Source organism: Pipistrellus kuhlii, unplaced genomic scaffold (genome assembly GCF_014108245.1).
Source record: "Pipistrellus kuhlii isolate mPipKuh1 unplaced genomic scaffold, mPipKuh1.p scaffold_m20_p_1, whole genome shotgun sequence".
Taxonomy (NCBI): Eukaryota; Metazoa; Chordata; class Mammalia; order Chiroptera; family Vespertilionidae; genus Pipistrellus; species Pipistrellus kuhlii.
In genome coordinates this window covers 169,566,331-169,592,764 of record NW_023425404.1, presented here as the reverse complement: position 1 = coordinate 169,592,764, position 26,434 = coordinate 169,566,331, and the positions used below count along the sequence as shown (strand labels likewise).

The following is a 26,434-nucleotide window of genomic DNA, read 5'->3' as shown; positions in this document are numbered from 1 at the left end:
TTTTCTAAAAATGAAAATTTATCTTACTATGAAGAAGCATTTTTGTAAATTCTACATCTCATAACTTTCTGAGAAATAAATTATTACATAAATTATGTGCAATTAGATATAAATAAGTCTTTCAGGGAAGCAAGAAATCTTTTTAAAATTTTGAATATATTACTTCCCTACTTTATTACCACTAATGAAGTTCTTATAGTATATTCATTACTAATAGTTCATTTATTTATATTCAATCGTTTGAAAAAGTGGTTTTTCAAAGACATGATTTTCTAAAGTTGATAATAAAATCAATGGGAATCTCATGCATTTTAAAGTACTTAAAGCCAAGGGGGGAAAATGTGGAAGCTGTAACAAAATTTCTCTGAAATTCCCCCCCTTAAGATAGCATTATAATCAGGTTTTAGGACAGAAATATGCCAATACATGTTAACAAAATGTATAAATAAAATATCTCACTAATTACTATAAAGGTTAAACTATTTGAATTTGAAATTTATTTGAATAGTACTTATTCATAATATCACAGAATGTCAAAGTACAATTTTAAAGCCAATTTCTTATTTAAAACTGGTTTTAATTTTACACTCCCAAATTATAATGCTAATCACATAAACTTTCATAAGAATAATGCTTTGAATGTACTCATAATTTTTTTTAACTTCTCAGCATTTTTAAGAACTACACTTATATTTTGACATCTGTACAAATTCAAATTACCAATCTAAGTTAAAAAAGGTTAACTATAAGTCATTAGAAGAAAACCATCTAAATTTTTAAATAAGTTATTTTAACTTAAGAGAAAATTACTTGATTCACCTATTTGTTCTGGATTAATAGAAATCTTATATTGCAGTGATATGAACAAAATTAAATTGCATATCTCAGTATCATAATACATGAAAAATCTGGACTCACTAAAAAGATAAACTAGAATATGGTCAGATTTCTCAAAAAAAAATTCTAAACTAATTTCCTTGTACTTAAACGCTCCTTTTGGGAGCCAAAAACACACAATGGAGAAAAGAAGGTCTCTTCAATAAATGGTAATGGAAAAACTGGAAAGCCACATGCAAAGAATGAAACTAAATTAGTTTGTCCCATGTATAAAGATTAATTCAAAATGAATCAAAGATCTAACTATAAAATCTGAAACAATAAATTACACAACAAGAAAGCATAGATACTAAATTTATGGACTTGGACATAGGAAACATTTTATGAATTTGACTCCCAAAACAAGGAAATTAAAGGCAAAAATAAAATGGGACTGCATCCAACTAAAAATCTTCTGCATGGCAAAAGAAAAGTACAAAAAAGGCAGCCAACCAAATGTGAGATATTTGCAAACAACAGCTCCAACAAGGGTTAATATCCAAAATATATAAAGAACTCATACAACCAACACGAAACAATCCAATTAAAAAATGGGCAGAGGATCTGAACAGACATACAAATGGCCAACAGATGTATGAAAAGATGTTTAACTTTACCAGCTATTAGGGAAATTCAAATCAAAACTACAGTGAGCCCAAGGTGGTGTGCTTCACAGTTAATTGGGTGCCAGCCTTGTGCATCAAAAGGTTGTTGGTTCCATTCCTGGTCAGGGCACATGCCCAGGTTGAGGGCTCAATCTTTGGTGTGGAGCATGCAGGAGACAGCCATTCTTCCTCTCGCATCAATGTTCCTCTCTCTCCCCACCCCTTCCTCTCACTCTAAGAACCAATGCAAATTTAAAATTTAAAGTACAATGAGATAAAATGGCTATTATCAACAAGGCAGGTAATAACAAGTGTTGGAGAGATTGTGGGGAAAGAGGAATTCTCATTTGCTGCTGGTGGGAATATAAACTGGTATAGCCACTATGGAAAATAGTATGGCAGTTCCTCAAAAAACTAAGAATAGAGTTACCATATGACCCAGGAATCCCTCTTCTGGGTATCTACCTGAAAAACCCCAAAACATTTATTCACAAAGATACATGCACCCTATGTTCATTGCAGTATTACTCTTAGTGGCCAAGACATGGAGAACACCAAAGTATCCAACAATAGAGGATTGGATAGAGAAGGTGGAGTTACATATATACTATGGAATACTACTCAGCCATAAGAAAATATAAAATACTGCCATTTATGATAACATGGATGAACCTTGAGAATATTATGCTAAGCGAAATAAGTCAGTCAGACAAAGCTAAGAACTACTTGATTTCACTCATATAAACAGAAACTCGTAAACATAGACAACAGTATGTTACGAGGAAAGGGGATGGGGTAAGGTGGGGCAATGAAGTATAAAGGAGGCCAAATATATGGTAACAGGTGATTTTACTTTGGGTGATGGGCAGACAATACGATATACAGATCCATGTATCACTTGAAACCAATATGGTCTTACTAAATAATGTCACCTCAATAAATTTAATTTAAAGGATAAATAAAAAAGTAAAGCTATAGTAATTTAAAAAAAGGCTCTTTTAAAAAAATTTTATGTGCTGAAAGAAAGTGAAGGGATTAGTCAAGAGCATATAGGCATAACCCACAGACACAGACAGCAGTGTGGTGACGGTCAGACGGAAGAGGAGGCAGGAGCAGAGAGAGGATGAGCAAAGGGCAGGAAAATGGGGATATCTGTAATAGTGTCAACAATAAAAAATAAAGTTTAAAAAAAGCTTCTTTTAAAATTTTTATGTAAACATTAACTTTTGAATATATATTTTTTATTGATTTCAGAGAGGAAGGGAGAGGAAGAAATAGAAACATCAATGACAATGATGAAAGAGAATCATTGAATGGTTGCCTCCTACACGCCCGCTATTGGGAATTGAACCCCCAACCAGGGCATTTGCATTGACCAGGAATCAAATGGTGATCTCCTGGTTCATAGGCCAATGCTCAACCACTGAGCCACAACCACCAGGCTATAACTAACTTTTAAATAACCTAGATACACTAAAACATCCACGAAAATATAATTAGAACAACCCTCTTAGTACTGTTTATTAAAATAGTTTTAGATGAATATTAGTCAAATATCTGCAAACCTTTTGCATATAAAAAAATCCTCTGAGCAGTGATTTATAGAACCAATCTTAAAGACAAAGGTATACTTAAATACAATTTCATAAAGAGGTTATGGCTAGTAGTTCTTAACCTTTCTAGATTACTGTGAGTACTTTACAAATGACAAAAGGCACATACACACAAATATAAAATGTTGCACAAAATTTTAAGGGGGTTAGCCCACTCACCTCTGATAAAATTTCAGAAAATACTGTTAACATCTCAAAAAACTAAAACTGACCTCCTATTGACAGCAAAAAAATTAGAAAAACTGTACATAAGACAAATGAGTTTTAGATAACACAAAAAATATTACTATCAGGGATTTTGAAAAACTGTATGATCATACAAGGAAGAATCACTTGATCAGGATCAACAAGTGGGGGAGAAGGGGATTACCTACCAACTAATTATAATGGACAACTGGAGAAACAAAAATGGGTAAGGAATAGTATCTGTTGATCTTCACTTTTGGTTTGACTCCATGCTAGGAAGGTGTCTTTCTTTTATTACCTTATTTAATCTTCACAACAAACTTATTAAGGCAGCTTGTTAACTTTCTTTTTACATATGAAAATTACAGTTAAAGGGGTAAGAAACTTAAAGCTAAACTACGAAATAGTGGAACTAAGATTTAAAACCAGGATGGTATGGCCTTCAGCATCATACTCATTCCATTATACGTACTACAGAGCCAAGAATTTGTAATTCGTTGAGTAACATGTGTGTGACATGCAAGGTATGTTAAGCCACTAAGCTGCAGTGCTTGAACAATCAAACTTACTCTAAAATTTGTAAAACAAAATGTACTGTAAAAATAAAATTTTTTCAGCTAATATTCTATAATTCTAAGGTCTAGAAATACCCATTCTACTCTATTCTGTAATCTCAATGTACTGACAATGCAATTTTAACTCTCTATCCCTCTCCTTTCTGCTCTGTAAAAAATCAATTAAAAAAAATACATATATATAATACATATATAACAGCCCTTCCTAAATCATTTGATGATTGACTACTGGCCATTTTCTTTCTTTGCTGATTCTAAGGATAGGAAGAAAAGGTAAATCAATAGAGTCTGAACAGGTTGTACAGGCTGGCTCAATGGATTAGAAATTAGTTGTGCTCTTAAATGCAGACCAATTTTCTCTAGAGACATTACTGAGTTCTGGGGCAGCATAGAAGGGTTGGGAGGCCAAGCCTGAAAGGCTGAGAAAAATAAGTCACAGTCTACCACTGCTTAGGAGACAAAATTCTGTTTACATGGGGAGTCAGGGGTAAGGATAGGCATCAAATACATGACTGGTCTCCCCACTCAAGACAATGAACCTGCATGGAATGAAAAGCTAAAATCCCAAACTCAAAATATGCTAAGGATACAAGTTTTAGGATAGAGGTGAACTGAATATTACTAAAACTTGCAACCTAGTCCAACCTAGCTCAATCTTTTATTACACCAAAGTGACCGTTTCCCTCACACTATCTCCCTAATACAGAAAAGATGAGACCCTTGATTGTCAAGTTAACTATGATTATCGTGTTCAATAAAATAGAGGGAACAGAATTTTATTTCAGAATAAAGTGAGTGAAAACCATTTCAGAAGAGAATGTGATTCTATATATTAGACTCAAATATAGAGTATTAAATGAAACTGAAAAATACATATCTGAAACTAAGAATTCATTGGATTAACAACAGAATGGACATTGAAGAAGCTAGGCAAAGCTTTCTACAAACCACTAAACTAATACTATCTTCTAAATATTTAGACAGAATTAAATTTCAGCTAGCTCTTGGAAAAACACATTTTCAAATGAGTCTAACACAAATTTAAAGTCCCAGTGCCATCTCTGAACATTTAAGACTCAAAGTTTACACTCTTTTGAATATCCTTTTTCATGATGAGAATTTAGTAATATTTTTTTCCAATTAAAAGCAAATTGTCAGTGTAATTTATTTCATTTATATGTCAGTTTTCTAAAATTCAAGCTTAAAGTATTCTTTAAAACGAAATAGCAATGACTATATACCTCTGGTTATCAGACATCTTTTAGAGAAGTAAAAACTGATGTTTACAGAGAGTGAACTGATGAATTAGTGACTAATTATTAGTCACTCAGAAAAGCGCTACTTTCCAAACCAGTTCTTTCTAGCACCAAAGTGCAGGTCCCAGCTACCACATGTTGCAGCCTACTTCCTTCTCTATACTGTACTTCCCTATACCTAAGTGAATGGTAATAGAAATATACACTATTTATTAAAAAGTCCTTACAGACCACTTTTAGAAAGTCACACGACACTAATCATATGCAAAACAGAGATTAAAGCACTAAAAATGGAGAAAAACACGACTAAGAAGTTGGTGTATAAAGTCTAAAATTTAGGGTTCTTCAGTCAGAAGGGATATGGCTAAGAGCATACATAAACAAAGTCTATAAAGTCACTAATGTTCGGATATAATATTTATATGCAAAATCTCAGAAGACTAAAACTAATAGTTACTTTAGGATAGAAAACAAAATAAAACAAAATACTGTAACACATCATATAGTAAAATTATGACACTTGTTTCCTCAAAATATGAGTCAGGCTGAAAGCAGATACAAGTTATAGAGAGTTCACTTACTTGGACATCAATTTTTTAAACTACAATACTATAATTAGGACAATTAAGAAGCAAAATATAAACAAAGGTTTTTAAAAATAAATGTCAAAATCTATTTAATGAAGCATTTTACGCACTTGTAAGCTCCTCAGGCTCTTACAAAGAACCTACTAAAAGGCTGAGGTTTCCTGTTTTATTGTCTCCCAAGTACCACTATTTGTAATTATCTCATTGCTTTTTATCTTTTTATGTCCACAAGAGGAAACTTATAACTTCTAAATAGCATTTGTCATATAAATGGCATCTAAAACAGTACCGAGTCGCACAGTGCAGGTTCAGAAATATGAGTTAATTAATGAGTAAGTAACTTTTAGCAAATGGCACACTAGCAGCATAAAGAAATAGCAGCCAGCTTGCCGGTTTGGCTCAGTGGATAAAGCATCAGTCTGCAGACTGAATGGTCTAGGTTCGATTCTGGTCAATGGCACATGCCAGGGTTGTGGGCTCGATCCCCAGTAGGAGATATGCAGGAAGCAGCCAACTGATTGTTCTCTCTTATCACTGATGTTTCTATCTTTCCCTCTCCCTTCCTCTCTGAAATCAATAAAAATGTATATATATATATATTTTTTTTTTTTTAAATAAAAGAACCAGTTGTTGAACAAATAAAATTACATTTAAAAAGGCAGCTAAAACCAGCAATTTCTTAAGGCAAATATCCTTATCTTCCAAGAGTATCAACTTTATTCATTTTAAAGTTTCTATTAAAGCAAATATATGCAATATAATACAATTGAAATTTCAAATGGGTGTTTGAAATATAATAGAAGACTTCAAATATATTTTGTGGATATAGGTGGCCAGTTCATATTTCTAAACCCTAAGGACACATATTTATTGTCTTCTGATATAAGAGCTTCATGAAAAATATTAGAAGTACTTACATACTTAAACTATCTCTGTGCTTACCTACCAATTATCCAAAGACTAAATGTTCTTTAATATACATCTTTCTATTCTTATCACCTAGCATATTACTTATATGTCAAGAATACTTCTATTAAAAAACAAAAAGGACATTCAAACTCTCCTTTTCAGTAAAAATAAAGCAATAGCTTTAGCTCTAGCCTGAAATATATGAAACTGTTTTCAAGACAATGGGAAATGAAAGAGAATGATTCCTGAGAAACGAGAAACAAGTCAGATGGGCCCTATGATTCCTAAGCTTATTGATGTAAGAGAGCTCCAGGTGGCAGTGAATGGAGAACTGACAAAGCCTGGAGATTTCCTGAGTTAAGAAGCCAGCTGAGAGTCTAGGGAGACCAAGGCAGCTAGCAGCCACAGAACAGATCACTAGAGAAGAGAGTGCTAAAAAGATAAAGAACTCCAAAGATCTGAACAAAGTCCCTACTGAATATTTCAGTGAATACTGAGCAGCACATGCAAATAAGGAAACTACCAGAGGTGGAGCAAAGAACTACTAGGAAGAATTGGAGAAACAGTTCCCAAAGCTCACAAAGATCTGGCACAATGCCTCTTTCCATCAGCCAGATTAGAAAACATTGTAATTCACAAGCCACTGACTACACTATCCAGGAGGGTCTTGCCTATTAATAGGCAATAACTAGCCCTACACTAAACACGGCTCTGGCTCCTCAAAAAGTTCAATACAGGGTGGAGCAAAAGTAGGTTTACAGTTCTACGTATGAAAAACACAGAAGTTATTCTCGTATTATTACTTTTTGATTATCGCTTTTTAAAAAATATATATTTTATTGATTTTACACAGAGAGGAATTGAGAGGGATAGAGTTAGAAACGTCGATGAGAGAGAAACATCGACCAGCTGCCTCTTGCACACCTCCCACTGGGGATGTGCCCACATCCAAGGTACGTGCCCCTGACTGGAATCGAACCCGGGACCTTTCAGTCCGCAGGCCGACGCTCTATCCACTGAGCCAAACCAGTTTCGGCTTGTATTATTACTTTTTAATTATTGTATTATTTCCCATACAAAAACCTACTTTTAACCCATCCTCTATAGACTTATAACCCCACACTCTTAGGTATATACCCCAAAGAACTGAAAACAAATATCAAATGAATATATATTCATCCATGTTCATAGCAATAGTAAGCCTTTGGATGGAAATAGCCCATTAATGGATGAATAAATAAACAAACTATAGTATATCCATAGAGTGGAATATTATTCAGCCATAAAAAATAATGAAGTATTGACACATGCTGCAACATGGATGAACCTCAAAAACATTATGCAAAATGAAAGAAGCCAGACACAAAAGGTATATAATGTATGGCTCCATTTATATAAAATATCCAGCTGGTAGTAGTGGCTAAAAGCGGACTACAGAAGGGCCAGGCCTTGGCACAGGCGAATCTGGTGGGAATCGAAGCCATCCGAACCGCCACCATGACAGTGGGCAAGAGCAGCAAGATGCTGCAGCACATCAATTACAGGATGAGGTTCATCCTGCAAGACAGTCGAATCTGCATTGGCACCTTAAAGGCTTTCGACAAGCATATGAATTTGATCCTATGTGATTGTAATGAATTCAAGAAGATCAAGCCAAAGAACTCAAAACAAGCTGAAAGAGAAGAGAAGCTAGTCCTCAGGCTGGTGCTACTTCGAGGGGAGAACCTGGTATCAATGACAGTAGAGGGACCGCCTCCCAAAGATACTGGCATTGCCCAAGTGCCACATGCTAGAGCTGCTGGGGTCCCGGAAATCAGCAGGGCTGCTGGCAGAGGAATCCCAGCTGGTGTTCCCATGCCCCAGTTTGTGGGGTTGGTGGACATCCCAATAGGTGATGACCCCACAAGCAAGAGGCACTGTTGCAGCTGCTGCTGCTACAGTTAGTATTACAGGGGCCCCAACCCAGTACCCACCGAGCCATGGAGGTCCCCCCAACCAATGGTAAAGGGGCACCCCCTCCAGGCATGATGGGCTCACCTCTGGTATGAGGCCTGCCGTGGGTCCCCCAATGGAGATCCCCTCAGACGAGGAACTCCAATGGGCATACCCCCTTCAGAAATGTCAGGCCTTTGGTCCTTGCCACAGAGTTAGTACAAAAGTAGCTCCACAGAGGCATGGTCCCAGTTCACCAAGGCCACGCTACCACAGACCTGTTTGTTTGTTATGCTATTGTACTTGGAGTCTCACCAGATTGTCTGGTTTCCCTTACAGGGCCCCCTACCTCAGGAATGCACCCACCAAGGCCTTCCTCAGCTCCCTGCCTGTTTCCGGAAAGCCTGTACATAGTTTTTTTTTAATTTCTGTGTAGCCTATGAAACAAAATTTCTTAATAAACTCTTAATAGGATAAAAATAAATAAAATAAAATATCCAAAGTAGGTAAATAAGTCTGAATATAGATTAGTGATAGCCAGGGGCTGGAGGGAGAGGATAATAAAAAGAAACTGATTAATGGGTAAGGGGTTTTAGTTTGGATTGATGGAATTGTTTTAGAACGAGATAACAGTTGCACAACACTGTGAATGTACTATATGCCAATAAATTGTCTACTTTATCATGGTTAATTCTCTGTTACATGAATTTCACCTCAATAAAAACTTTTTAAAAATAAAAAGATGGAAAAATGAAAACTAAGAATTAATGAGGGTAAAAAAGAAAACAAAAAGCAAAATGAAAGACTTAAATGTAGCTGTATCAATAATTCCAGTAAATAGCCCAAAATCCCTAATTAAAAGGCAAAAATTGTCAGACTGAATAAAAAAGCAAAATCCAACAGTGCCTATAAAAAAATGAACTTTAAAAAAAAAGGCATAAACATGGGAGAAAATGGAAATGGAAGAAATATGCCATGCTTACATTAATCAAAAGAATGTTGTTGGAATGACTGTATTACTATTAACAAAGAAGATTTCAGAGAAAAAAATGTTTCTGGGGATAAAGAAGGTCAACGTCTATTACTGATAAAAACTTTCCACAAACTATTAAAATAAAATTTCCCCAAGCTGAAAAAAGACATCTAAAAATCCCTACAATTAACATAATACAGAGTAATGCAAGTGTGGATGCATTCCCCCTAAGATCAGGAGCAAGACAAGGATATCTTTCCTTACTACTGCTAACCAATCACTGGTTGAGAAAAAATCTTTGCAAAATATAAACTTGTAATCAGAAAACATAAAGAATTCTCAAAACTCGACAATAAGAAAACAATAAAATAAAAACACGGGCAAAAGTTAGAAGACACTTCACCAAGAAGATACTCAAATGCCAACTCAGCATGAAAAGATACTCAAAACACTATTAGGAAAATGCAAATTAAAGTCATAATAATGTTAGAATTATTGAAATAAAAATATTAACTAAATGTTGACAAGAATATAGCAGAACAAACTATCATATACTGCTGGTGGTAGTATAAAATAATACCATTATTTTTGAAAAGTTAAACTGATATATATATCATACAGTCAAGCCACTCCATTCTTAGAAATGTTTACTCAAAAGAGGATATATGTCTACAGCAAGACTCAAAATGAATATTCATAGCAGCTTTCTTTATATAAACCAAAGCAGGAAATAACACGAATGTCCTTCAAATGTGGTATATCAATGCAATAGAGTATTATTCAACATTTAAAGGGAATAAACTATAAATCCAACAATATGGATGAACCTCAAAATAATTATGAATAAAGGACAGAAAAGCACACATTTACACAGAATTCTAGAAAATACAAACTAATCTTAAGTGCCAGAAAGCAGATCAGCAGTTGCCTAGAAGAAACAAGGGGATTACAAAGAGAAATAAGGACACTTTTAAATGTATTAAACAGGTTCACTGTCTTGATATATACATGTATGTGTTAACATGTGACCAAACTTACCAATGATACACTTTAAATATGTGCAGTTTACTATATGCCAATTATACCTTAATAAAGGCACTAAATATATATATATATATATATATATATATATATATATATATATAACTTTTAAAGATGTTATTATCAAGATATATTGTATTCAAAGACATAAAACAAAACTTAATACATAAAAAATGTGTTAGGGCATAGCTCTCCATTTACTTACATCTTCTACTTTTTTTATCATTGTTTTATAGTTTTTGCATACCATACAGATTATGCACATATTTTTTTAGTTTTAAATGCATATATTCCTTTGTGTTTGGTGCTACTGTTAATGCTATTTTTAAAATGTTTTATTTTCTATTGTTTAAATTCACATTTTTAAATCCCAGGAATGGTTTTTCTGTAGATTTTTATGGGATTTTCTACAGAGATAACCATGTTGTCAGAAAACAGTGACAGTTTTATTTCTTGGTTTGTGATCTGCATATCATTATTTCTTTTAATCTGTTTTTCATTGGGTAGGATTTCCAGGAAATGTTGAATAGAAATGATATGAGTGAATTATTTGCTTTAGTCCTGATTTTCTCTATTGTTTCCTGTTTTCTTATTTTTTATACACTAATAAAGAAACATTTGTAAATCATATAGTTGAGGGGTTTTGAACTTGGCTAATATGCCATGTGTCCAACCACTCAATCAGTCGCTATGATGCACACTGACCATAAGGGGGAAGACACTCAATGCAAGAGCTGCTGTGACTCGCACTGGCCATTTACTGAGAAATGGCACCAAGGACCTAGCATGAACAAAGTAACACTCTGCTTCCCCCAAGTGGGACCCAGGCCCCACCACCACTCTGGAGCAACACCCCACCAAAGCATGGCCAACACTACCAAAACCACAGGGCACAAAATGCAGCTCACAACCCAGCCCAGCCCAGAAATGGTGGATGTGGGCGCCAGGTAATGACATCACATAGCAATGCCAGGCTTCCTCTCCCTAGTGCACATGTGTCAAACACAAGGCCAGCGGGCCAAATCCGTCTCGCCAGGCCTTACAATGTGGCCCGCACTGCGCTGTCATCACTGCACTCCGCTGCGTTTCCATCACAATGACAGTTTATGACTGTTCAGTAAACCATTCGGCCCGCGTTTTAGGCTGGATTTTAGATTTTGGCCCCTTCTCTGATTGAGTTCGACACCCCTACCCTAGTGACTAGCCTCCTTGGAATTTCTTCATCCTAGGAACACAACTTCCTTTATAGCCAGGTGGAAACATTTTACACTTTAACCAAATGTCTGTGAAGCATTTTCCCGTGCCTCATCTCATTTGATCCTCACAGAAGTCATGGAGTAGGTAGATGGGAGACTCAGTGAAATCCTCTTTTCATTTGCCAGAAAATGGAGATTTAGAAAGCTTAGAAACTTGACCTGGCTAAAAAGAAATAAGAAAGAAATGGTGGACCTTGAAAATGACTGCAGGTTTTCTCACGGCACAGAATATAGTCAAACACAGCTGCAGTTAAATATTTTAGCCTTTGTTTTCCCTGTGTGATCTACAATAATAATCTGGTTTGTGTTGATATTTATTGCTGTGTTGCTGACAATTACCTGAAAGAGAAGTCGTGGTGCTTCACTGGCTGGAAAAAGTTTAGTTAAATCAGAAAGCGGGCCAGGACTGGTTTGGCTCAGTGGATAGAGTGTCGGCCTGCGGACTGAAAGGTCCCGGGTTCGATTCTGGTCAAGGGCATGTACCTTGGTTGGGGGCACATCCCCAGTGGGGGGTGTGCAAGAGGCAGCTGGTCAGTGTTTCTCTCTCATCGACGTTTCTAACTCTCTGTCCCTCTCAATTCCTCTCTGTGTAAAATCAATAAAATATATTTTTAAAAAATCAGAAAGCGGGTCTAATTAAGCATATATATATCTTACTGGTACCAATCACACACGTGTGTTTTGATCTGTCATTGTCAATCGTGAATTTGGATGAGACTTCTATTATAAAAAAAAGGGCGATTAGCAATATTAAAATATTTTTTCTAATTAATTTCCTTTCATTGTGCATGAATCTGTGAACCAGGTCACTAGTATGTTTTGTTATTGGCTCTCTTTAGAATCCTATGTATTTTATACTTTTAAAATACATTAAATCTTGTAAAATACTCTCTCACATCAGCAGTTTCCCCTCCCACCCCCTCTCTCTTTCTCTCTCTCTCCCTCTCCCTCCCTCCCTCCCTCCCTCCCTCCCTCCCTCCCTCCCTCCCTTTCATTTTTTCTAAAAAATATCCTTGGGTGAGAATTAACAGGGGAAAAAAGGTTAAAAATCCATGCTGTAAATTACTCTGCTCTTATCTTACAAAGCACCCCTCTCTAATACATGCACCAAGTGTCACCCTCTCCATGATTATACAGTTGACACCCAGAACAGAGACATGCATAGCTTTTTTTAAACAATAATCATAACTGTTTATGCTTAAAGATAGTATAGTCCATATAAAAATGTATGAAATAAACATTCCATCTAACCACCTATATAGAGAGACCTTAAGTTAAATACTAAAATGTCAAATTAAATATACTTTCTGAAACTAGAATGGGGAAAACCTGAAAATATCAATCTACCTTAATCCCAAATAAAAAAAAGTTTAATGAAAACATCTGAAAAATGATCTTAAGTTGCTAAAAACATGTGGAGAATAGAAATTTACTTTTTGTCTTCTCAATCCTGTACTGTGCAATCATTGCAGTATCTTGTTTACTCATTTAAAAAGTGAAAAACAGAGGATATCAAATGATGAGTGAATAAAAAACTATGGAACATTTACACAATGTAATGCCATTCAGCTATAAAAGGGAAGGAAATCTTACCTTTTGTGACAGCATGAATGGACCTGGAAAGTATTATGCTAATTGAAATAAGTCAGTCAAAAAAGACAAATACCATATTATTTCACTTACATGTGGAATCTAATGAACAAAATAAATTAACAAACAAAATAGAAACAGACTCAGATACAGAGAACAGATTGACAGTTGTCAGAGGGGTGGGGTTGGGGGCTGTGTGAAAAAGTGAAAAGATTAAACCAAAAAACAAACAACATCAAAATCAACTTATAGACACAGACAACAGTAAGGTGATTACCAGAAGGAAAGGAGATTTCACGGCAAAGTAGAAGAGGATGAAGGGGGAGATAAATAATAATGGAAGAAAATTTGATTTTGGGTGGTGAACACACAATATATAGATGATGTATTATAGAATTGTACACTTGAAACCTATAAAATTTCATTAACCAATTTAACCCAAACAATCAAAAAAAACTTAAAAAAAAAAAAAAAACCCCACAGAGAATTTCCAATGATTCCTTGGGTTAAATGACAGAAAAGTATAAACCAAGTAACATATAGTAGTTATTTAAACAACAGAAACACCCAAACAGTTCAAAGTGAGGGGATCTAAACTACAAGAGCTACAAATTCAACTATGAGTCCAATAACAACCAAAAATTTAAGAAGTTTAAAAATCAAAAAATTCTACTGTCTGAAGATGATCTGGTGAAAATAGACATTATCTCCTTATCAATAAAAAATACAAGTTTAAAAATATTTTCAGTAGAAATATATCTTATTTCATAACAAAAATCAAGGGACAAACAGAATTTGCTTTTCTGTATTTCCTATCATTTGAAGACAAAATGAAATGTAGCCACACAATTGCATTCATTCAATTTCAACTTAACAGTATTTCATTTTTATATATATAATTACCGCAATTTTAAAAATCTTTAACAGAAATGTAATACATTCGATCGATACCAGTTTTTTATGTCTCTACCAACATCTTGAAAATATTATTATAAGCACTCAAATTACAACACCTTAGATAATACTTTCTGATTACAGAATTATTATGTACTCATCACAGGAAACTTGTAAAATATAAAAGAAAGAAAACAGAATTCCCCATAATCTTACCAATTATAAATAAGCATTGTAATAATTTTATTTCTTTTATGGGGAGTATCTTATATATTAATAAAAATGCTACTAATCAATATTGGATTCTTACTTTGAGCTACTTAGCTAAGAGCTTTAAAAATAATATTTTATTTTATTCTTACAACAACCCTGCTTTAAATGAGTATTTCCATTTTACAGATATGTCAACAAGAATTTAAAGAGTTTAAGAAACATGCCTAGCCAGGCTGGGAGCGGCCAGGCCCGGAGCAGCGGCTGCCAGGCTGGGTGCGGCCAGGCACGAAGCAGCGGCTGCCAGGCTGGGAGCGGTCAGGCCCGGAGCAGCCGGGTCTGGTGCGGCCAGGCTCGGAGCAGCGGCTGTCAGGCTGGAAGCAGCCAGGCCCGGAGCGGCCAGGCCCGGAGCAATTGGGCCCAGAGCAGCCGAGTCGGGTGTGGCCAGGCCTGTAGCAGCAACAGCCAAGTCCAGAGCAACTGGGTCAGGAGCGGCAGTGACCAGACATGGAGCAGCTGGTTGTGGAACGAACCAGAGCAACAGAGGCCAGGCCCGGAGCAGCCTGGCCCAAAACAGCTCGCTCCTCACCTGTCCCTGCCCCACGGCTGCCTCTCAGACATGGCTGGAAACTTTTGCGGGAACTTGAGGGTCTGCTGAATCAAGTGATGAAGGCTTAGATCTGGATGTGTTGAGTTAGTATAGGGCTGGGGTGTTGATCTGTGAGTGCCTTGGGTGGGGCCTGGATGAGGCTGGTTGTCCTATTAGGAAATGTCTTTTGTGTGAAGTGTATCATTGGGCATGTGGAGGTATTATTGATATGAGAAAATGCTAAGTAACAGATTTGCTATCTGAAAAGGGATTTACTATCGGGGAAAGGGAGGGAGGAAGAGACTGAACATAAACTGTGCACCAATGGATGAGGATGAGGGGGCAGAGGGTGGGGTGGGAACCTGGTGGAGGGGGGAAGAAACGAGGAACCTGTGTAATAATATGAACAATAAAGATTGATTTAAAAAATAAAAAAATAAAAAAAAAGAAACATGCCTAATGCCACAGAGATAAGTGGTACTGCTGAATCCAGCATTTTAGATCATTATCCTATCATCAACATATACATACACAGAATGGTGTATTCTACTCTGCTCTCAAGTAATTTTAGAAGGCTATTTAATATTAACAGCATATGAGCATACCATAATTTAATTAATCACTCCTCTACTGAATCAGGTTATTTTTATATAGTATTCAGAACAGAATGACTCATTCGATACAAAAAAATAAAAACAGATAAATGCAAGACTTGCTTGTCTACTTCTAAATTTATATTAAAATATATAATTCAACTTACTCTTTTACTGAGACAAATAACTGGCCACATACTGCAACCTAATGTGCAGCAGCAACAAAGGCAGCCACAAAGTAGCCAACGTACATTAACAGGAAGGTTCTTCTTAAGACAACTGTTAACTCTGTTGATGCTGGCTTTAAATTCTTCAGGAGCTACCTAAAGAAAAAAAATTAAGAAATAACAACACTGCAAAATTAATGTCAATAAACATGCATCATTAGTATAAATCTTATTCCTAATTTGTTAGAAAAAGACTTTAATTTTGAGGTGTATAAGTGATATATAAATAATTAACAGACACTCACTTTTCCAGTTAATGAAGAAGGGAATTCTGATTCAAATTTGTTGCTCAGTCCAAATCTATTTTAAAAAGGAGAAAAATGTTATTGCATGTCATTGCTGCACAAAATATACCATTTAACTTAATCAAGGATCAAGTAAATTTATTAACCAATTTCACTCCAATAAAAAAAAACTTTAAAAAAAAAATCCACAGAGAATTTCCAATGATTCCTTGGGTTAAATGACGGAAACGTTTAAACCAAGCTTCATATACAGAATAGACACAGAAGATTAAGACACAAAAACATTCTGATCAGCAATTTATGAAATGTAACAAGCAATTTTAAGCAACTGAATCAAAACTTTTGTATAATAAGAGGCTGAGAATAACTTGTTTGGGGTTATCTTTGCGAAACAAATGTAATAAAAAACAAAACAATGTTTAGATGTTCAAATTTGTCAAAATTATGAAGGTTCTTCCAACTAAGTAACAAAGCTAAAATCTCTATTAATTATTCTTTAGGTCAAGAGTATTTGTTAACACTCAATATTAGTAGTAACATGTCTAAAAATGCAAACTGATTAGATAACACTTTCTGAGATCTATACTATTACAGCCAGAAAATGCAAAAACACCTGGAACAATGTGGTAGCTCGCCTGGCTATTTAAGCTTTCAAATTTTAAGACATTTGCTATCCATACTCCCAAAGAAATGAAACCCAAGTAGTGTATTTTATTATCTTAAAGTGTTTAAATGTCTGAAAAGATCATGAGAATTGACTGGGCACCTGACTACTTCTTCACATAAGTTATTAGATAAGAATAAAATAAATATTAAGACACATTGGCAATAGCAGATCACCCTGGAAATATTGAGATTCTTCAATATGATGATTTTTGTTGGACCCTAGAATCAAAATTTTTTTAGTTTCATTGAGAGATAATTTACACATAGAATTATATTTAAGGTGTACAACACAATGGTTTGATACATGTGTGTATTATTAAATGATTGCCAAGTGAATTTAGTTAATGTCTATCACCTCACATAGTTACAAAACAATTTTTTTCCCTATGATGAGAACCTTTAAGATTCACTGTCTTAACAATTCTTAGGCGATACTGTAAATAGGGTAGCTGATGCTGGTAAGAGGGAACCCATGAGATTCTGTATTCAACAGTTGGCTAGACTAGGAATTTCTTATTCAATTACCGAATAGAGCTGGACAGGGAAATCAAATGAATAAGGTGAGCTGTGTGAAGGCATTAAGGAATTATGGGGCCTACCTGTGGGGAGGGGAAAAGAGAGGTGCAGAAAGGGAGAGAGACCAGATCCAGCGGATTACAGTCAATCTAGAAGGCAGACCCACTTTTGACAGACTGTATGATTTTCTTTTTCCAAGAGGAGGTGGAAAACCAGATTTCTATGCACTTTCCCATCTCTAAAACACTGTGCAAGTCAATTAAAAAACATCTGTGGGTCAGGCTGTGGTTTGTATCATGATCTAGACTTCCCTACCTGTAAAGCAGAGGATACCTATAATTTGCTAGATATATGCTAAATTGGAGAGAGCAATCCATGAGTTTAAACCCTAATTTCCTTTCCTTCCAGAGCCTGGATACTTCCTCATTGGATGAGTGGCTGGATGTTGATGCTTTGCCCAGGGAGCACTATGAGCTAACTGCCCTGCTGTTCCTGCAAGCAGAGCTTTAAGCCAGGCTAGTAGTTATTTTTCCAAGTTAAAAACTGGTAATTTCAAGAACATTCTTTTGGCACTCAGTTCCTTTTCTCACACATTTTGTTAAATTGTATCTTAAAAACAGATAGTAATTCTTCCCTTCCTTCATCTCGCCCCCAAAGTAATGTCCCAGGAAAGATGAACAGTAACATGATTCACATTAGAAGGGAGTGTTCGGCTTTTCCAGAAACCAGAAATTTGGAATTGGTGGATAATTTTCCATACTCCCTTGCTAGTGTTTCCACCAGCTAAACAAGAATACCTGAAAGAGCCCTAACTGGTTTGGCTCAGTGGATAGAACATTGGCTTGTGGACTGAAAGATCCCAGGTTCGATTCCTGTCAAGGGCATGTACCTTGGATGCAGGCACATCCCCAGTAGGAGGTGTGAAGGAGGTAGGTAGCTGATGGATGTTTCTAACTCTATTCTCTCCCTTCCTCTCTGTAAAAAAATCAGTAAAAAATATATTTTTTTAAAAAAGAAAGAATACCTGAAAGAACAGTCAAGAAAATGCTGCTGTTGGTGGCCTTAGAGTTTCCCCAACAAATTCCAACAGCAATTTGCTTTCCCTTTTAAAAATTTCTAAATAAGAGAATATTCAAGTGAAATACTTCATGACTATAGGCAGAATGGGCATTGATAATCAAGTACCCTTTCCTCATCTCCATTTGAGATATAGTACTCTGTTGCAGGGGTATTTAAATGTTTGGTGCCAGTACCTCTTTGCTTTTTTAAATTCTTGAGGACCTCAATGACCTTTCAAATTTATGTGGTTTACATTTATCGATATTTTGGATTAGACATTAGAATTAAGACATCTAAAACATTTTAAAATTTTATTTATAAATTTTATATAGCCCATTATATGCTAACAAAAATAGCACTTTTATGCAAAATACCTGTTTTTCAACACAAAAATCTTTAGTGAGACAAGTATCTGACATTTTCACATATCTTTTTAACATCTGACAATGGAACACAGTTGGATTCTCACATCTCTTTCTGCATTCAATCAGTGATATGCTCTTTTGATTGATGTTGATGAAGAAAATTGGGCCTCACCAGATATGTCATTGAAAAATATATTTTCTACACCAAAACCTGACAGATGGAAGTCTCTTACGGTTTTGCAAGGAGGACACTGAAAGTCTATCCATGAACTTTTAATACTCTGCTAAAATTTAAAATCTATTGGCATATATTTTGAATGAATTTTTTTATCCAGACCTGATTTTGTAGTTTCATTCATTTGTCAAATGCTGACATACTTTATTTTATGACATAAGAATCATCACATTCATTAATATGATCACTGACCTCATCAGAAAGGTCTTTACATATTGGGAAGCTGTCCAGCTTTCAGTGGCAGATACAAATTTTCAAAATTCTAATTTTCCTCTGAAAAGTTGAAATTTTATTATTGACAACAAATGCTACAAGTTGTTTTCCTTGAAATGACAGTTTTGCTTTATTTAAAAAAAAGGGGGGGGGGGGGAAGAGGCTGAATGTTATCCATAAACAAATGAAAAAAGCTACCACCCATACCTTAAAAACTGACTTTAAACCCTATTAATAGAGAAGTAGAAGGAAAGAGGAAGATAATAAATAAATAAAAAGAAAGTTTGGATTGGCCAACTGCTACCAACAACTGTTTTACTTATTATCCAATACCTATTAATTGCCAATCTCTTAGACGGTATGAAAGAAAATGACGTGCTATAACTACATCTATTCTTACTGCTTAAAAGACCTTTTCTTGAATCATGGTTAAAATATTCATGACTGCCCTAGCTGATTTGGCTCAGTGGATATAGAGCCTCGGCTATCCAGTCCCAGGTTCAATTCCAGTCAAGGGCACATGCCCAGTGGGAGGTGAGCAGGAGGCAGCCAATCAATGATTCTCCTTCTTCCTCTCCAAAATCAATAAAAATATATTTTAAAAAAATAATTATGACCTTGGAATTGATAAAATACATAAACTATTTTCAAAGGATAGAAATATGACAGAGATAAAATGCATTAAACTTAATCTATTTTACTCTTACTTATTACAAGTTCACAAAGTCTACTAGTATTCCCAGAAAAGAGAAGTCTTTGAAATCACAACTATTAACTTTTTATGTAACACTTCATGATCACAAGGTCCTACAAAAAAACTTAATCTCACTTTAAAAAAATTTTTTTAAAGAAAGCATGCACAAGGCAACTTGTTTACTTTTATATAACTTGAGGTAATTTTGAAAGTTCATGTAATATATCTGGTAAAGCTTTGCAGAGGTACTGTAACTTCACACCTAAATCTAAGTGTGATTTTGAAAGAGGCTTGTTTTACCCATATCCTACCTACTGCCATTTCTGTTTATGGGTAGATATGGTACCATAATTATCTTTATACCTCAAATATCTGGCCAATACCAGGCATAAATATTCAATATTTGCTGAATAAATCAATTTTCAAATTTCACTAATTCCTCATTGTAGTCTTCCACATCATTGTTTCGCTTCCTCCAATGCCCATGAATCCTGACAAGTCACCTGGTTCCTACAATCTGTAGCCATAACTCAAAGTGTAAGCCACACCAATCCGATCTCCTGCACATTCATCTTCATCCAATTCAGAATCTCCTTTTCCTGATAGATTCTTCCTCTTCCAAACTCCTTTTAATATTTAACCTGTTTAATATTTAACCTAATACAAGATACCTCCTTGTATCTCTTAAAAGTTCTTTTTTTACTTTAACCAAAAATCTTGTTGAAATGACACTTTCTTTAGAAATTCTCAATTATAGCTCATCCCCTGGAGTCCATCTTCAAGACTCCATCTACCATGTTCCCATAATACTTGATTATATTCTCTCTTATACATCTTTATCATATTATATTATAATTATGTTAACAAACCTAACTTCCTACTCTGATAAACACTGAGTTGTTTATGGGTAGATATGGTACTGTAATTATCTTTATACCTCAAATATCTGGCCAATGCCAGACATAAATATTCAATATTTGCTGAATAAATCAATTTTCAAACCAGAAAAAAATGTCCCATTTCACTAATTCCTCATTGTAGTCTTCCACACCATTGTTTCTCTTCCTCCAATGCCCATGAATCCTGACTTATACCACACTGTTCCAAGTCTCAACTGTCATCTTCAGGCTTCCAGTTCACTCCCTCTGGGTTGGGGCCCACAAAACCAACCTCACGTTCAATGATTGATTAGAACTCACAGGATTCAGCATACAGTTGCATTCAAAGCTAGATTTATTACAGCAAAAGGAGACAAAGCAAAAGCAGCAAAAGGAAGACACATGGGGTGATAGACACAGACTGGGGGGCAGGAGAGGAGGGCATGTACAGAGGGATGGGGATGGCTGGTGGAGAGGTCATGGGAGGGAAAAGGAAACTTATGTAATACTTTTAACAATAAATAAATAAATAAACAAGAACATCAACAACAAAAATACATTACAGATAAAATAAAAGACACACTGGGATGAAGTACAGAGAAAACCAGAAGAAAGCTTGCAAGAGTCTCTTCTTAGTGAAGACACCGAAGATGTGCTTAATTCCTCCACTACAGTCAGCCCTCAATTTTGTGGACCTACGTTTAAAGAACTTCAGATTTAATGAACAAAATTTCTGGTCGATATGTCATATGTGGAAATTAACACCCCGTTAATTTTAAAATTCTCTTAACAAGATTTGTTTATAATTAAGTTAACAGGTTACTTTTTTGTTATTGCTTCACTGTTATTTTTAACAAATGTTAGTGAATAGGTCATATGTTGGAAAAAACATTAGTAATTTCACCAACATACATATTACATAGTCTACACGTAAAATCTAAGAGTTATAAAAATGTTGAGTAAATGATTTGCACGTGATCACACTACATTTCACACGGTAAGGGGTTATGTCGTGTGCTGTGACTTCTACAGCAGTTTCAACTCATGTAGGCTGTTTCTAAGTGTTCTAAGCCACGCGCGAGCCATGTGCATCTGTGCATCTGTTTACTCACTGTGACTGGTGAATGCACACTTACTAATCCTATTCAGTATAAATTAAAAATGACAGTAATATACATAGAAAACTTTTCTGTGAAATTAAACTTTCATACATACTTAATTTTAATTACACAAACCTGTTTACATAAGTCGAAACATATAAACAAAAAACCCACATAAACCAATTAGTCAATTTTTTAACCTACACATTCAGAAAAGCTACTTTACTATATAATGGGCTTTCAGCTTTAATGGACACCCCCTTGTCCGATTTAGTCCATTATATCAAGGTTTTACTATAACTAGCTTTGACAATACGTATAAAATGTTGTCTACCCAGAAAGCTTATTACTCAGTGCTTTGGTCACAGGGGCATCCTCTCCTTGGCATGTACCAAAATCCCAGATTCCCAGGTGTTCAATATACACCACACTTTATAGGTTAGGCATAGTGAACCATTCTTATAAATTCTGGGAATACTGAGAACTCTCCTAAATTCCAAATTCCCAGACACAACACAAGAGCCAACACTGCAAGCAAGCCTTTCTAAGAATAGCAGTCTCAAGCCTATGTTAAAACTCTTTCTGCCCACCTTCACACTCTAAGGTCATAGGCACCCATGTCAGTTTTTGTTTCTACCATGACTCTTGTCTTCATTCTAATTAGTTCAATATTCAGCACCAGAACTAAGTGGTCACCTGACTTCACCTATTCTGAGGAAATTCAACTCTATTTAATTCAGCAATCTATTTCACCGTGAAATAGTCTGTATATTGTCATCACTTGGAACTGTATCTAAAATTCTGAAGTGTAAAATTCCCCTTACCACTACCATCAATCATTGCATTTCTCCCACCCTTACCAAATTTGTTTCTTCATCTCTGGCTGTATCCTACTGCTTATCACTCTCCTTGCTTTTCCACTCTATACCAGCTCCCTTCCTGTCTGCCAGAACTATACAATCATTTTGAGCATACTCCAACAAACACCCTTTATTTTCTGCATCTCTAATGTCTCATCAATCCAATTCAACTGAAATTTCTACTTTAATTCCCATTATAAGAGAAAAATCACATATTATATATTATCTAACTTCAGTTAGGTTTACATTATAATAACCTTTATTAAATCCTAATCAACTCCCTTTTCCATACTCCACAGTTGCTGTTTCTCAACCTTATCCTCACAACTCAGTTTTTTGCAGACAACCACAGTCCTTAATTCTAATCAGAGAAAAAACTGATTAACATAAACTACTTTGCCTCTCACCCTTTCATTATTAAGGTTTACATATTTCTTCAGTATCTTTACCATCTTTCTGAATAGAGGCAAGCCAAAGCTACCCATTTACTCCTAGTTGCAATTCCTCCAGTCTCCTCTGCAATCTACTGTATTTCTCCCTCTCTTCTGGTTCCTTATTACATAGCCTACAAACCTGCATAAGTCTACCAAGCCTGAGAATCTGAACACCTATTTTCTTCTCCCTTAAATATATAATGGCAACCTTCTCTTTTCCTTCCTCACCCAATTTCCTGAAGGAGTCCTCTACATTCATTATCTTTATCTCACCTCCCATTCATTATTCAAACTACTAGTCAGGCTTAAAGCAACATTACTGATGAGTCTGCTCTCAACAACTGAAAACTGTTCTTTTCAGCAAGTTCTCCTTCATACACCATGCTTTTTCTCCTGGCAAAGAGCTTGAGTATCAGAGTGGGGAATGTCTTACAGACATAGAAAACAGCAGCAACTTTGTTAGGTATTTCATTTCTGCTAAAGCCTTTTTTTTAAAATTCTAGGTCAACCAAAGTAATATTGTCAAATAAAAGTTTTATAAGACCATCTTATTTTATTTAATGGGTAAGAAAAACTATACTTCATGTTTCTTAATATTAACTATAAAATGTCACTTTTAATTATTTCAATGTGGCATAAGTTAGTTTTGATAATACTTAGTTCTATTTGGGGGGATGTTTTTTACGTTTGGCAGGATGTGGGGTTTGTTAGCAATGAATATGAGATACATGTATCAGGTTAACTTGATAGCATCACATCCATAATGCACCTTTAAGTTTAATATTTTTAAGTCTGGTAAAAAGAATTTACTTTTTTTAAGTCAAAGTACAATTAGCCCTGGACAGAACTGGAAAGGCCAAGTTTCATCTTTAAAATGATAACTTGATATGCTTGAAAGAAGAGCAATGGGGTAGGAAGCTCAACTCCCTTCAAACCTAATAACCTAACATTAATCCAAAAGGCTGGAAGTAGCATTTAATTTTGAAAAATGTGATTCAAGGTGGCATCTTAATTCAGTTATCTCCAAAGACTAATAAGTAAAATAATAATAATAATAAAAATAATAATAATATTTTATGTTGGTAAGAAAATCTTAGAATGAAAAATATTATGCTCTATCAGTGAAACTATAAATTATTAAAACCATTCCGATAATTAATTTGGCATTAATAATATTTATACTTTTGTCACAGTTAATTTCCCTTTTAGGAATCTAACCTAAAAATAATCTGGAATGTAAATAAAAATGTATGCATAAACAAGTTCCCTGAAATGATAGAGAAATAAACATCATGTGAATGTTAAATAAATTATAGTATCTCAATATAACAGAATATTAGACAATTATTAAAAATGAAGTTTGCAAATAACATGGAAAGTACATATATTGTTAAATAAAAAGAAAACACAAAACTAGCCAGGTTTCAGGTTTGATGGATTTTTTTTCCTCTTACCTCCCTCTCCCCTCTTCTCTCACCTGGCCAGTTTGGCTCAGTGGTTGAGCATCCATCGTGAACCAGGAGGTAATAATTCAATTCCAAATCAGAGCACATGGCCAGGTTGGAGGGTGCAGGCTTGATCCCCAGTAGGGAGCATGTAGGAGGCAGCTAATCGATAATTCTCTCTCAAGTTTAATGTTTCTTTCTCTCTCCCTCTCCCTTCCTCCCTGAAATCAATTTCTCTCTCTTCCTCTCCCTTCATCAATAAAAATATATTAAAAGATAAAATCAGTAAAACATATTCTCATATGAGGATTAAAAAAAAAAAACCTACAAAATTATATTCTTCAAGGATACAATTAGATAGTAGTCTATAAAAATTAGTCATACCCTTTGACTCAGTAATTCTACTTCTAAAAATGTATCAGAAGTAAATAATTACAGTGGCACAGATATGTTATTGAAGAATCCAGTATTCTGCTCTGTTATTTTGGTAAGGGAGTATTAAAGACATTTTACCTCATTTGTTTTCTTAAAGTAGAATGTTTTTTCAGCAGATGTATAGAAAGTAGTTGCTAAGTAAATACTTTAAATGTATTTTTATAGTATAACATCATAATTTTTTTCTATTTGAATGTTTTAATTGATATGAACTAGATATCCTATCTAATAAAGAGGGAATATGCTAATTGACCATCACACCATCACAAAGATGGCTGCACCACAGCTGAGGCCAAGTCCCATAAGAAGCCTTAACAAGCCATCAGCAGGGACCTGAGGCTACACCAGCCCCCACCCCCACCCCTGCGGGGTTTGACACGGGACCTCAGGCCACACCCCCACCCCAGCAACAGGCCAGGGGACCTTAGGCCGTGCCCCCCACCAGGTGGGGCTTGACAAGGGACTTTAGGCTGTGACCCCAACCCTGGCACCAGGCTGGGGTCCTCAGACTGCACCCCCTGCCCAGCAGGACTTGACGGGGGACTTCAGGCCACACGCCCCACCCAGCACCAGGCCAGGGAACCTGAGGCTGCACCCCCTTCCTGGCTGTGCTTGACAGGGGACCTCAGGCTGTGCCCCCCACCCAGCAGGGCTTGACAGGGGACCTCAAGATGCACCCCCAGTGCTGAGTAAAGGGAACTCAGGCCACACCCCTGCACCAGGGGGTCTTGACAAAAAACTTCAGGTCACACCCCCCACCCCAGCAACAGGCTGGGGAACCTCAGACCTGAGTTCCCCCACACCCTGGGAGCCCTCAGCAGCAGGAGGGGGAAGCCGATGTCCCATCACATCTCTGCTGCTGCCACTTCCGACAGCGCAAGCCTCGGCTGGCCCTGGTTACCTGAGCCTCGGGCAGCCCTGGGCGGCTGGGGGGCTGAGCATCTTGTGGCTGTGGGTGCCACCATCTTTGAGGGCAGGGCAGTCAATTAGCATAGTCCCTCCTTACTGGTGTGGGTGCCAACATCTTTGAGGGTGGAGTAGTCAATTAGCATATTCCCTCATTGGCTGTGGGCGCCACCATCTTTGTGACGGCGTTGGCGTGGGGGTCAATTAGCATATTCCCTCTTTATTAGATAGTATGCTCCTTGTATGCCTCATATTATTGTTAGAATTCACTAATGCATCATTATTTTGAATTAAAATATATTTTGAATTTAATGGTGAGTTCTGCCTTTTAAATGCAGAACTGTCAAGAATCTGTTTCAATGTGTCTTGTTCTATGATTATTTTTCTTACCTCCTAAATTTCTGTTATTTTAACAGTGGGTATTAAAACAATAGAAGTCTACTACAGTTGTATTAATTATAATACATCAAT

The 26,434-nt window shown here is 35.8% G+C and overlaps 1 protein-coding gene across 2 annotated transcripts in view; it reads right to left on the bottom strand.

Moving 5' to 3' along the window:
* CHIC2 (cysteine rich hydrophobic domain 2) overlaps positions 1–26,434 on the bottom strand; it is a 48,753-nt gene that overhangs the window by 9,225 nt on the left and 13,094 nt on the right. The window contains exons 2-3 of one of the 2 annotated variants that reach the window (XM_036416463.2): positions 16,158–16,212; positions 15,937–16,008 (exon numbers count right to left, since the gene is read on the bottom strand). In XM_036416463.2, the coding sequence (XP_036272356.1) occupies positions 15,937–16,008; positions 16,158–16,212 (127 nt within the window). Of the gene's footprint in view, positions 1–15,852; positions 16,009–16,157; positions 16,213–26,434 lie in introns of both variants that reach the window. The other variant, XM_036416446.2, reaches the window with a different exon arrangement.